The 11,848-nt window shown below is 43.8% G+C and overlaps 1 protein-coding gene across 1 annotated transcript in view; it reads right to left on the bottom strand.

Annotated features, from left to right (window-relative positions):
• Positions 1-1,309: 1,309 nt before the first annotated feature.
• Positions 1,310-11,848, bottom strand: part of trappc8 (trafficking protein particle complex subunit 8) — a 40,217-nt gene continuing 29,678 nt past the window's right edge. The window contains exons 24-30 of the mRNA XM_080832622.1: positions 11,483-11,551; positions 11,284-11,342; positions 10,411-10,608; positions 5,314-5,415; positions 3,568-3,710; positions 3,085-3,174; positions 1,310-2,962 (exon numbers count right to left, since the gene is read on the bottom strand). Coding sequence (XP_080688748.1) covers positions 2,728-2,962; positions 3,085-3,174; positions 3,568-3,710; positions 5,314-5,415; positions 10,411-10,608; positions 11,284-11,342; positions 11,483-11,551 — 896 coding nt within the window. The 3' untranslated portion in view covers positions 1,310-2,727. The remainder of the gene's footprint in view (positions 2,963-3,084; positions 3,175-3,567; positions 3,711-5,313; positions 5,416-10,410; positions 10,609-11,283; positions 11,343-11,482; positions 11,552-11,848) is intronic.

The following is an 11,848-nucleotide window of genomic DNA, read 5'->3' as shown; positions in this document are numbered from 1 at the left end:
AGACAGACACACATGCACTTGGCTGGAACGTTAAGTTTCGCTGCCACGACATTCCGCTGTTTGGTGATCTCGGAACCATTAATAACCGGTACACTAAGCTTACCTTGCAAGAAGCCGTTAAACTCCCGCTGAAAGTCGCCGAAACCCTCCGTTAGTGCGGTACTGCTTCAGCAGGTGCCTCATCTGTGGGTTAAGATAGAACCACAGTCCTGACACACCTGGTAGCGCGCTCCTAGCGCCTTGCGCCTCTCTTTCGGCGGTCAGTTTGCCACGAGGAGTAAAATGTGAGGCTGTGCGGGTGTGCGCTAGAAGATCCGATTCAGCCAGTTTACGCGGGCAATTTGGGTGACAATTGACGAGTTAAAATATGCCGGACAACCTCGAAGGAGCAGCTCCGTATTATGGCTTCATGGACACGTCCGGGGACTGTGCGCTGTCACACTGATTTAAACCTTAATATCCCTTTTAGCCCACCTGTAGAACATGAAAAGAACAGAGAGGGTAGCAGTTTAGAATTTTCGATTCATGGGAATCAGCTCAGTTTTTATTTAAAAACTTCAGGTTACCTTGTGTTGGTAGTAGCCTACATGATTGGGTCTGGTTATAGGGTTTCTTGTTTGGATCATTACACCGAACGTTTATATTACGTATTTATTTTCACATGGTTAACTACAGAAGGTGAATTTGGTATCACCTGTAGCCTGCAACCAAAGTGTGCAACTCAGTCAGCTGAAACTAACGCCGAGATAACAGGCGTTTTGAAAGGCCAAATAATTTAATTTAATAGTCAAGTCAATAAATTAAATCGTTGGACGAAATCTTGTTGGTGTGAAGTACAAAATACCGCTGACACGTAGATTAAGCAGAGTGCAAGAAGAGGTCCGGTTCGCGTGGAGCTCTGCTCTTTCCCGCCCTCTGCTGCACCATAACCGCAATGCTCTCGTTTAGCTTTTTTTCGAATTAGTATACACAAGGCATGCCATCTCAAAAGACAGACAAAAGCCTTGACAGTAGAGACTATCGAGCCTGTATTCCATATATGTAGAATGTATGTAGCTAGTTCATGAACTGATACAATACGCCCAATATCAGGCCAAGAATGGTAGCACAGACGGAACTGGCTGACTCACGAGGTTACAGCAGCAGGGGTAGGGCTGTTGCAAGGCCGATACTGAGCTTGGGATCTCTTTGGGTAAGTCACATCAGTAGCTTAATAAACACAGACATCATACATATTATCATCATTGGTTATTGGTTATGTTTTATTCTATTTACAGTCAATTTGTTATAAATATAATACATCATTTTCTGAAGAGCCGTCATGTCTTCACACTTATACAGCCCAATAGTATGTGGGAGTGCGAAGAGATAGATAAATCAATGATTAATTTGTAGAAAATTAAAACAATTCATGTGGAAATAGCACAGCTCAAACACACACACACACACACACACACACACACACAGCAGCCATCTAAGGGGGTATTGGGCACCAGTTGTCCTGTGGTCCTTGACAACTGTGTCTATTACCACTGGGGGTTGTCATGGAGTCTTTTTCCTGTAAGAGGACGGATGGTCGTCTTATCAGCAGCTGTGGGACAATTTGAGCTTCCGTTGGCCCTGTTAGCCACTCACACAAAATCACACAACAATCTGATGAGTGGGAGAAGAAAAACTGTTCTATAAAACCTGCCAATCAGTGAAAGTAAGCTCCATCGTCAAGTGGACACACAATACATTCATTCGTGCGCACACACACACAGACAAACACACAACACACAAACCTAGAGCTGTCAGCATGATCACACAAAGGTGAAATGACATACACACATGCAAAAAAAAAAAAAAAGTAAATCGGAGAGGGGTTTGTCTGTGCTGTGAAGTCCTTCTCAAAGCGTCTACGAGATGAGAAACATCCATTTCCAGCTTATCAGCAAAACATCTATGCACCAAAGGAACACATCTGTGCTACATACTCCTCCTAAAACAGGAGAGGTCCAAGAGTTGTTTTAGTGACTATTGATACGCCCTCTTGAGTCAGGGAATAGGCAACCAGATTTCGATTCTTATTTTGCCTGCACGTTCACTTATTCACACAGGCACACGCACACGCGCACACACACACACACACACACACACACACACACACACACACACCTTCATTATGAATTTGAATTCCACATCCCATTTATTCATTCATGGAAAAGAAATGTCTTGTTTGTGGGTGCAGTGCATCAGGGATACCAAGAGTGTGTGGGGAGGGAGGAGGGGGTGTAATTATGGCAGTGAAACTGAAGAGCGGTTGCAGTAATGGTGACGTGGCGTTAACTGTGAGAATTTCGATACACAGACTTGGGGAGGCTGATGTCATGTGGGAAGTCGGGGGAAGAGGAACTGCAGAAATGATCCTGCAGCAACTCTTTCGATGGAGACTGCAGCGCAAAGTTTTTGGGGTGAGGTTGTGCTAAAGTTGCAGTAAGGTTGCTGTGATGACAGTCATGTTTTTGCAGTTACCAGAGTTTCACTGCTGAGATGTAAAGAGATTGCAGTAATGCGAGTTGCAGTCATATCGCAGTTTCAGAGAGAGATAGAGCAACAGGACGCAAAGACATTGTGTAAAAAGGTTCACAGTGACGTCACAGCGGTCGCTGCCGCAGTCCCTGTTGCAAGTCGTGGTTGAGGGCAGGGTAAAGGAGAGCGCTCCGGCCGAGGTGCAAAACCTCTCACTTAGACGCTGTTTATGATGATGAGGGCGGGCAGGGCGCTCTGTTGGCTGGTCTCGTACATGTTGGTGCTGTGGGCGAGCTTGGCAAAGACGCGGGGCGTGCCCAGGTTGTAGACGCCCGGCTGGGTGAAGCAGGCGCGCAGACGCACGCAGCGCACCTCCTGCGCAGCCAGCTGCAGCTTGTACTGCGTCTGTCCCAGCCACACGAACACACCGCACACATCCAGAGACTCTGGGCTGGGGGAAAAACACAGAGACACACATTCACACAAATGCAAACAAAATTGTTTTAAACAGTCGGGTCTACTGTTTCAGTGAAGACCACATGAACTATAAATCGGACAGTTCTGTGCCCCCACCTGGTAGACTTGTGTCGCAGGTCAATAATGACGTCAACCTGAGCCAGCGAACAGTTCGACAACATCAGTGTGACTGGAACCATACACAAACTAGAAAGAGAGAGGGGGGGGGGAGGAAGGGAGAGAGACATGGAGAGCATGAAAGTAGATTAAAGGTATTTGATGTTGTAGGAAGAGATCCCTCTAGAGCAGGTAAGGAAATCATGATTTATAGCCTTGTTCTTAAAGAAGGTCAGACCAGAAATTAAAGTAAGTTGTGTGTCTGTGTGTGTGTACTCCTGCTGTGAGGAGGTGTGTGTATTGAAGACTGGTTCAGTGCGCACGAGAGTCTGCAAACTGTACCATTACTGGGATGCTTGTGTGTGTGTGTGTGTGTGTGTGTGTGGGTGTAACTACCTACTGCTTAGGAATAGGATACATAGAGTGTGTATATACGTGTGTGTGTGTTTGTGTGTTTGTGTGTGTGTGTGTGTGTGTGTGTACCTCTGCTGTGGAAAGGGGTGCTGGTAGGTTTGAGGGTACTGCAGGCAGGTCTTGATTAGGTGAGAGAGCTGCTCCTGTGAGGGTCTGGCCAGTGGGGGTGGGGGGTCTGGCTTGAACTTCAGCAGAACCATTTCCTGGCTTTCCTGTTCAGAATACACAAGATAACTTTAAGGCCACATTCACACACACACACTACTTACCATATCCACAGCATGTGTGTGTGGAGCAACAGTTATGGCAACAGTTATGATTTGCAAAAAAGTGTGTGTGTGTGTGTGATCGGTGCTAGATTCATGTACGTATGTATGTAAGTGAATGTGTCTGTACTAAGCTATGTGTACGTGGGCGACTGTGAATGTTCATGTCTGTGTGAACAACTGTATAAGTGACGACAGTAAGTGACACTGCCTGTGTTTGTGGTCCGCTTAAGTTTGTCTTTGTGTGTGTGTGTGTGTGTGTGTGTGTGTAAGAGAAAGTGTGTGTGAGTGTGCTCCTGTGTGCTCCTGTGCGTGGGAGTGGTCTGCATTACTGGTGGCCGGTGAAACGATTTGCCTGTTTCTATAAAAAGCCTCAGTGATGTTCACCGATAACCAGTGACGTGCACAACTGTCCTCACGTGCATTATCCCCACGTGCACTGTGCCGGCACCCGACTTTGCTGTGAGTGAATGTTCATTCACTGTTGCCATGCAACAGCATGCTGTGCAGCTACCCAAGGGGGAAAACGTGGGAGGAGAAGGAGAGGGGGAGAGGGAGAAGGGTAGGAGGGAAGGATAGAGAAAGCCCCAGCAGATGAAGACAGAACTTGTACGGAAGATGGAGGCGGGTGAGAAAGCGAGGAAGAGAAGAGAAGAGAAAGAGAGCAAACAGACAGACAGGATTGAATAAATCCAAAGGGCAAAAATATAGTGAGATAAATGGACGGCGAGAACCACAGTAGGCGGACAAAAGATGTAGAGAGGAGGTAAAAAGAAGGTGGTGTGTGTGTCTGTCTGTCTGTCTGTCTGTCTTTGATTGAGGGGGGCAGTTCATAGACAGAGTTTCTTATCTGAAGAGCTATTTCCGGTTTTAAAGTATGAATGAATGACACCATGGACTCCTACAAAAATCTCCTCATCCGCAAGGGCAGAAAAAAATCCATTAACATGCCTCTTCCTCCAACAACCCTGTTTACAAACATGAAATATGGTTTGCGCTTTTATTTCCATCACACAAAAACAGGAGGGGGGAGGGCAGGTGGGATGGTGAGAGAGGCAGAGAGCAAGAAAAGGAGAGAGGGACAGAGGGAGATACAAAGAGAGAAGTATGTACAAGGAAGAAAATGGGATTCTGAGAAGCTCAATGTTTATTAGGAAATCAGCTACAGAAAGATCTCCTATTTGTGAGAGAGTGTGTGTGTGTGTGTGTGTGTATGTGTGTGACTGTCAAATATTTGTGTGAAAACTGGTGAATGGATCTGTGAGAATGTGTGTATGAAAAGAGAGATAGACAGAGGGAGAGAGTGTATACGTACCTTTCTCTGTGTGTGAAAGTCAAATCATTGTGTGAAAACTGGTAAATGGATCTGTGAGAATGTGTGTATGAAAGAGAGATAGACAGAAGGAGAGAGTGTGTACGTACCTTTCTCTGTGTGTGAAAGTTAAATCATTGTGTGAAAACTGTTGAATGGATCTGTGAGAATGTTTTTATGAAAAAGAGAGTGAGAGTGTGTTTGTGTGTGTGTGTGTGTGCGTGTGTATGTACGTACCTCTCTCTGTGTAAGAGAGCACGCCTCTTTGCCAATAGTCTGCAGAGACACATGTAGCTGGCCCTCTAGGATCAGCTGTTTATTATCTTCCACAACATATGCCTGTATAGCAAAATAAACATATGGCAACCTTTAACATTAAGTTACACTTACCTTGAGAATATGTCTCAATGTATACAAGGCAGCACAGGTAAATACCACTCATCCACTGGGAGGACCCCAAGTACTGGGTTCAAATACACATCCAATTCACTCATTCTCCTTGCACTCAAAGAAACGCCCCCAAATAGTTGCAATTGCACATAATACTGCGAGATAGTAGACAGAAGGTTAAAAGTAACATCAAAGGAATTTTTGAAGGGCTTTGAAAAAAGCTAAAGCTAGACGTAATACAAGTGAACAGAATTAAAGCCACAGAATGCAACAATTTGCCACTTTTTGAGGTATGTTTTTAAATAGGAAACTACGTTTGGCACCATCTTCAAATGAACTTTGATATTATCAGCATGTAGTTCTGTGATATGGCTCGAAACATCACGCAAAAATGCATGAAAAGCCTTTACAGCATTACATCAGCATCAATATTGGCGAAAAAACCTGCGAGCAAGCTTTTATCAGTGCCATCTGGGCTGTGTTGGAATGTTTTATACATGCATTTTAGGTTGGAAGCTCACCAGTTTAAGACCAGAACTTCATAATGCTTCTTTAAATATATTTGAGCCTTTGTAACGCAAACATAAGGATGTTTTTGAAATAGATGAAGTAAGAGTTAACGGTGACAGTTGTGATTATAAACAAATTATGGGAAATTGAGGGGAGTGTTGTGTTTGGCGACAGCGCCGTGCTTAACAGTGACAAAGGACGAGAATGCTGAAAGCTAAATAAAGAGGTAATGAATGGGTTGTGGGAGCTGATGCATTCACAATTATGACTGCACACCCTGGAATAAGCCGCAATTTGGATCGTTAGGTGTCGGACCAAATGATGTTGCAGTCTCGTCAGGCACCAGTCTTGCGAGCAGGCGTGTGGTTCACTTGGGGGGGGCAGATGCTGCCGGCTGCTGCTTTTCACACACTGGCTCCCCTGCGACCTTTACTTGTTAGTGCATGACAGCAAGGAGCCAAACCACTGATGCGGGTTAGCTTAATTCAGACTCTAGTTTGCAAGGCTCCAGATAGCAATAATTTCCTTCAGCCTGATGATATACCGATAGAGTTCACAATCTGATTGTCCAGAACAGGTTAAAAATAGCCCATGTCATAAAAACTGGAAAAATCGAATCACTTGGCCACTTGGTCACACTCTCTTTAGTGCAGTTTGGTCAAATGTCTTATGTTGTTATTGCCTTTTGTTTTTTGTTTTAGCTAGCATAATCATCTGAAAGACTTCAGTGGTAACTACATAAGCTGTGAAGCAGGACTCCTAGGTCATCTTTCTTCACTCCCCAAAGAAAATGACCCTGTATCACATCTAAAACATTGCAAGGCCTACCAGACATTTGACTTTTAGGCCCACAACAGATTTTTCTCGGTTTTTTCACATGTATTAAGCTTGCAGCAACTCACTAAAGCTCTTTGACAACTAGGCTACTGTAAACACTATCCAAGTCAGGTAAACATATTGCCAGACTGATTACGCTACGTAGTTGTGTCGTTGAACCTGAAACTGGTGAGGTGTATTTGCTATTTGTTTTATATAATCAGCATTTTAAAGTTAATTGTGAGTTCTAATAATATTTATTGATGCTACTGTTACTCAGCATAAGTGGTGAATGTGATGTGTCCACTTCTAAAACGTAAACAAGGCATAGTACTCTCATTAAAAGGACTTTTTGGATTCATGACACCTTTTTGTATCATGAGTCATGAGCTTTCACTTTGAGTTGTACTAAAGGATCTGTTTTTAGGACATAACATTTGAAAACCTTGCTTTATTTGTAAGTAGACTATGCACTTGACTTTATTTAGCAAATGAATAAGTAACAATTAAGACTTTTCATGTATTTTATCATATTTTCATTAATATTGTTGCCTCAGAAATACCTTGCAATAGGCTGCAGAACCCATTGTGAAGCATTGTCAGCGCACTAAAGAAAGCACATAAAGCACAGATCACAACAACTGTGATCTGTGAAAAGTTTGTGATGCCACATGTATTCTTAAATTGCCTAAATGGCACCTTAATATTTCAGGTTTAGGATTTTATTTATGTATTTATTCATCTGGAGCCCTGGTTTGGTTTTTGCAGCTTGGAGAAGTCCAGAAGCAAAGTCAAGTTTGTACTGAGCAAAGCAGGAGAGAGAGGACAGAGCCACACACTAGTACTAGCCCCGTATACATGTGTCAATGTGATCCGATCAGATCGCGTGTGATCTGATACAAACTCGTAATGCGCTTACAATTGCCTCATGTAGCACACGCCTACATGTGATCCGGTCGTATTTCCAACGATGTCTGAGCCTTTCGAGAGAGGTGGTCTACGCCGATCGTTCAGCTCAGAAAAGGGCGTGTCAAATAAGGCCGATGTGCCATGGGGGAGGCGGTGACAGGAGGCTAGAAAGTTAGAGGCTAGAAAGTTCTTGCCTGTTCTTGAAAGGAGACTGATCCAATAGGCTAGTAGGCCTACAATTTTTTATCATTGTAATAAAACGCAATTTGGTACACCATTTTAATATGGTAATATAGCCTACTGTTTTTTGCAAAATGAAAGAAAGCATATTAAGGAAACGCCGACTGGAGCCTATTAATTCCGAAATTTCACCACATTGTAGGCTATATACTGTAACAACCCCAACACTTGCCTGGTTCCCTTGCCAATCAAAGTTTTCCGACAATTTTTCTTACCTTCTTTCTTAGCTGATGATGTTACTGAGCTAGACGCTTAACTTGTTCTGAACATCTCGCGCTGCCAATGCCCAATGTCACTTCTGAGTCAAATCACTCCATCATCTCTTTGAAATTCCTTATTCCACGAGTGGTAGGCTACAATGACTGGCTGTTTTAAAATATAACTAATAGCCTAACGAAACAAAATAACCCAGGCAGTTTCATCTACGAGACATTAAGGCTTCTTCCAATACTGACAGCTGACTCATAGCTTGCAGGTTTACGGCGCTGCAAGGAGACGCGACATGGGAGGGATCGTCACTTAATTTAAACCTTTTTTGCTTCCGTTAGTGTGTGTGTGTGTGTGTGTGATAGAGACAGAGAGGACTCAGTGAAACATCGGAAAACACCGTGTCTCATAAGCCTTAAGCTATCAATCACCCCCACAATGAAATATGCCATTACAGTCGCGACAAACTTCTTGGCATTGTGGTGCGCCCAAAACGCAAGCTATAAACCTAGCCATCCTAATGTAACCAAAATATTCCTCTGCTGATATGCCTAACCTTCGTTCTATTTAGAATTTGTCTTAGCACTATGCAGGAATAAAATAGCATCTACAGTGTCAGGATTCAGGCGAGAGCGCCTGGCTTCTATAACGCGCCCTGCTGCACTGAAGGAGCGCTCACTCGCAGCACTTGTTGCTGGAACGCATAGAATTCTTTTTGAACGACTGGCCTTGTTTCTCCCAAAAGGAAAGTAGATTTTCCTTTGCTGATCCCGCGTCTATATGGAAGTTTGTAGAGAGATTGCGGGGGAGCAAAATGCTCCGCTGCCGAAGTAGATTACATGTTTTTAACTTCAGGGTTAATTCCCTTTCCTTTATGTCTGCTGCTGGCTAGTAAATACAGACAGCCGGAAAGGTTAACAAACGGAATGAAATAGCTACACATTACACACGCTATGCTTTAATAAAACCCACGTTACTCACATACTGGTTAACACTGTTTGTTACAGCACATAAATGTTTGTCGCTACATCCAAACTATGCGTCACCGTTGTCCCTCCCTGTATGTGCTCCAGCCGCACCATTTTACTTGCAATGTGAATCATTTAATTTAAATATGCTTATTGGCATTTGTTGCACCTTAATCATTTTCTACAAACATGATATGCTATGTATGGTGTAGTAGACTGAGACTCTATTCACTACAGCACAAAAACTAGACACGTTTGCAAAACTAGACGTTTGAAATGAAGTAGGTAAAACAACTTTCGCAAATATCTCCGTAAGGCAGATGGGTTATGTGCTCAAATTTCCTGGGATCAAAGAAGACGTCAGTATTCATGGGCAAACTAAAAATCACGTCTCAGGATTGCTGCTCATGCAAGTTATTTCGGGTGTATCAACTGTACCCATGTCTCAACTGTACTAATACCACTGTCTAATACCACTATGAGTTCAGTAAAAGACGGAGCAAACACAGTTTTCTACCGTTGTTGAAACACATCCATGCGTAGACTCGTTTTCTTTCCGTCTGAGAGTGAGAGTGGTTATTCAAAGAAAATATTAAGAACTATATGCTGATAGAATGAAGGGAACTTTAAGCCACTACACTGCCTCTGCACCATGCAGATCCACGTTGATGTTGTTAGTAAACAAACCAGGTGGGAGCACATCTCCGTCGTCTTTGCGCATGCCCGAGGCAAGGTAACCGGATCACATTTTGCACATGTAGACACGTAACGACAAGAGCCGATTCCCTTAAAAATGTTCACACCTACACACGAATACGATACGATAAACTGATCGGATCACATTGACACATGTATATGGGCCTACAGACTGCCAGATTACACCATGTTAACCAATTGGCAATGGGCAGGTGGCACAATTAATTTTACACATGGAAGTGTGTCCAATGAAGTCGTTCTGGTACCAGCACTCCTTGCACTAAACCAAGATACTACTTCCTGCGCAATGGGCATGTGATTCTAGGTGGACTAGGAAGGCAGAGGCTCCCTGGGTTGGTAAAGTGAGCACTGGGAGGTAGAGTCAGTCATCAGCCACAGGCAACCTCCAAGCTGATTTGCATTTAAGCACATGATTGAGCCTTGCTTTCAGTCCATGTTACCTAAAGCTGTCGTAGCCTGGAGCAACAGCAAAAAGTCTATTTTAAAACCCCACCAACGGCTATAAGTCAGATAACACCTGTTAAATCATCCGCTATATGCATTTACCACTTTCCAAAGTGACAGAGTTGACACACACCTTCCACAGGACAATGAGGTCCAGCTCCACCTCGCTGCACTTCTTCACCACTGCCAGGTTGTCGTCGGCACCACTACCAGGCACCGCCGCATACTGTCCCCAAGCTGCTGCAGCAACCACCACGGCAGCTTTCTTCTGGTCAGGACAGGGGCCTCGGCGGAAGAAGAAGTCTGCACATGGAGTGGAGGAGCTCACGATCTAGACACACACACACACACACACACACACACACACACACACACACACATGCATACACAGAGGGTAGTAAGGCCCAATTCCTACTGACATTGAAAGACGTTTATTTGATGATAATTAACTGTATTAGTGTGAAGTGGAAATGGGAACCAATGTCCTTGAAACGGCCAAGTCAGACCAACAACCTACTATCTACAATTACAAACTAACAATTTTCTGCCACTTCTCAAGTGGGAATGCGAACCACAAGATTCCCGTCTTCAGAAAGGGCAAGGGGAAGGGCGGACTTCTCCTGCACTAATATCAGAGTAGGCCCTTGCCACAATAAATGTCCCATTATTTCTCTAAGGGTTGTTTAATGTGAATCCATTTGCATTAATTGTTACAGTTTACTCAATTTAACTTAGAAATTATAATAGGAAAAAGGTAGAAGCCCTGAAATACATAAGCTTAACTTAGCAGCTAATTAGTTCTTATAAAAATACCCTAGTATTTGCCAAACTGTTAACATGTCTCCCTAAGCCAGAGTTTGATAGCTAAGATAGCTGGGTTCATTGGCATGAGACCTTGATGAGTGTGAGAGTGATGACAACTACAAGACCTTTGTCATTAGACACATCCAAAAAAAAAATGTTTCGTGTGTGTGTGTTTGTATTTATGTGTATGTTTTGCACCTACCTGATCATTCCCTAAGTTCAGGTCTGCAAAAGTGAGTTTGTCCTCAACATCTGAGGTAGCTGCAGGAACACACAGACAAATTAGATGAGTATGTTTGTTTGTCCTGGGTTCAGAAGTTTAAGGAGGTGTATGGGTGAGTGAGAGCGTGTGTGTGTGTCTGTGTGTGAGAAAGTGTGCGTGTGTGTATTTTGGGCCGTACCTTGTTGTGGTTTACATCTGCTGGCTCTGAAACACAGCTTTCCCCTCTCTCTGCTCCCCAGCTTTGAGTCTGCAACAGGAAGAGACAGAAGAGAAGGAGAGCATCATCCCAGCTCTACTCAGACCTGAAGCCATTTGTGGACAAATGCGTTAAATGCCAGAGTGAAAATAAGTAACAAACAGCACATTAAGTAGCAAACAGCACCCAGAGAGCCACAACAACCCCTTGAGTAATACATAGCGCAATGGGCCAGGAGCGTGACACAACTGCGCGTTTACTCTCTCTTCAACACAGCTTTTCTTTTCTCCCTTAACAGAAGCCAACCGAGCTGACGTGCACAAGTCCAAAGACATCCCAGCGTGTTAA

This window comes from Sprattus sprattus, assembly GCF_963457725.1.
Source record: "Sprattus sprattus genome assembly, chromosome: 2".
NCBI lineage: Eukaryota > Metazoa > Chordata > Actinopteri > Clupeiformes > Clupeidae > Sprattus > Sprattus sprattus.
Note: the sequence above shows the minus strand (reverse complement) of the source record. Positions and strands in the feature narration are given on the sequence as shown.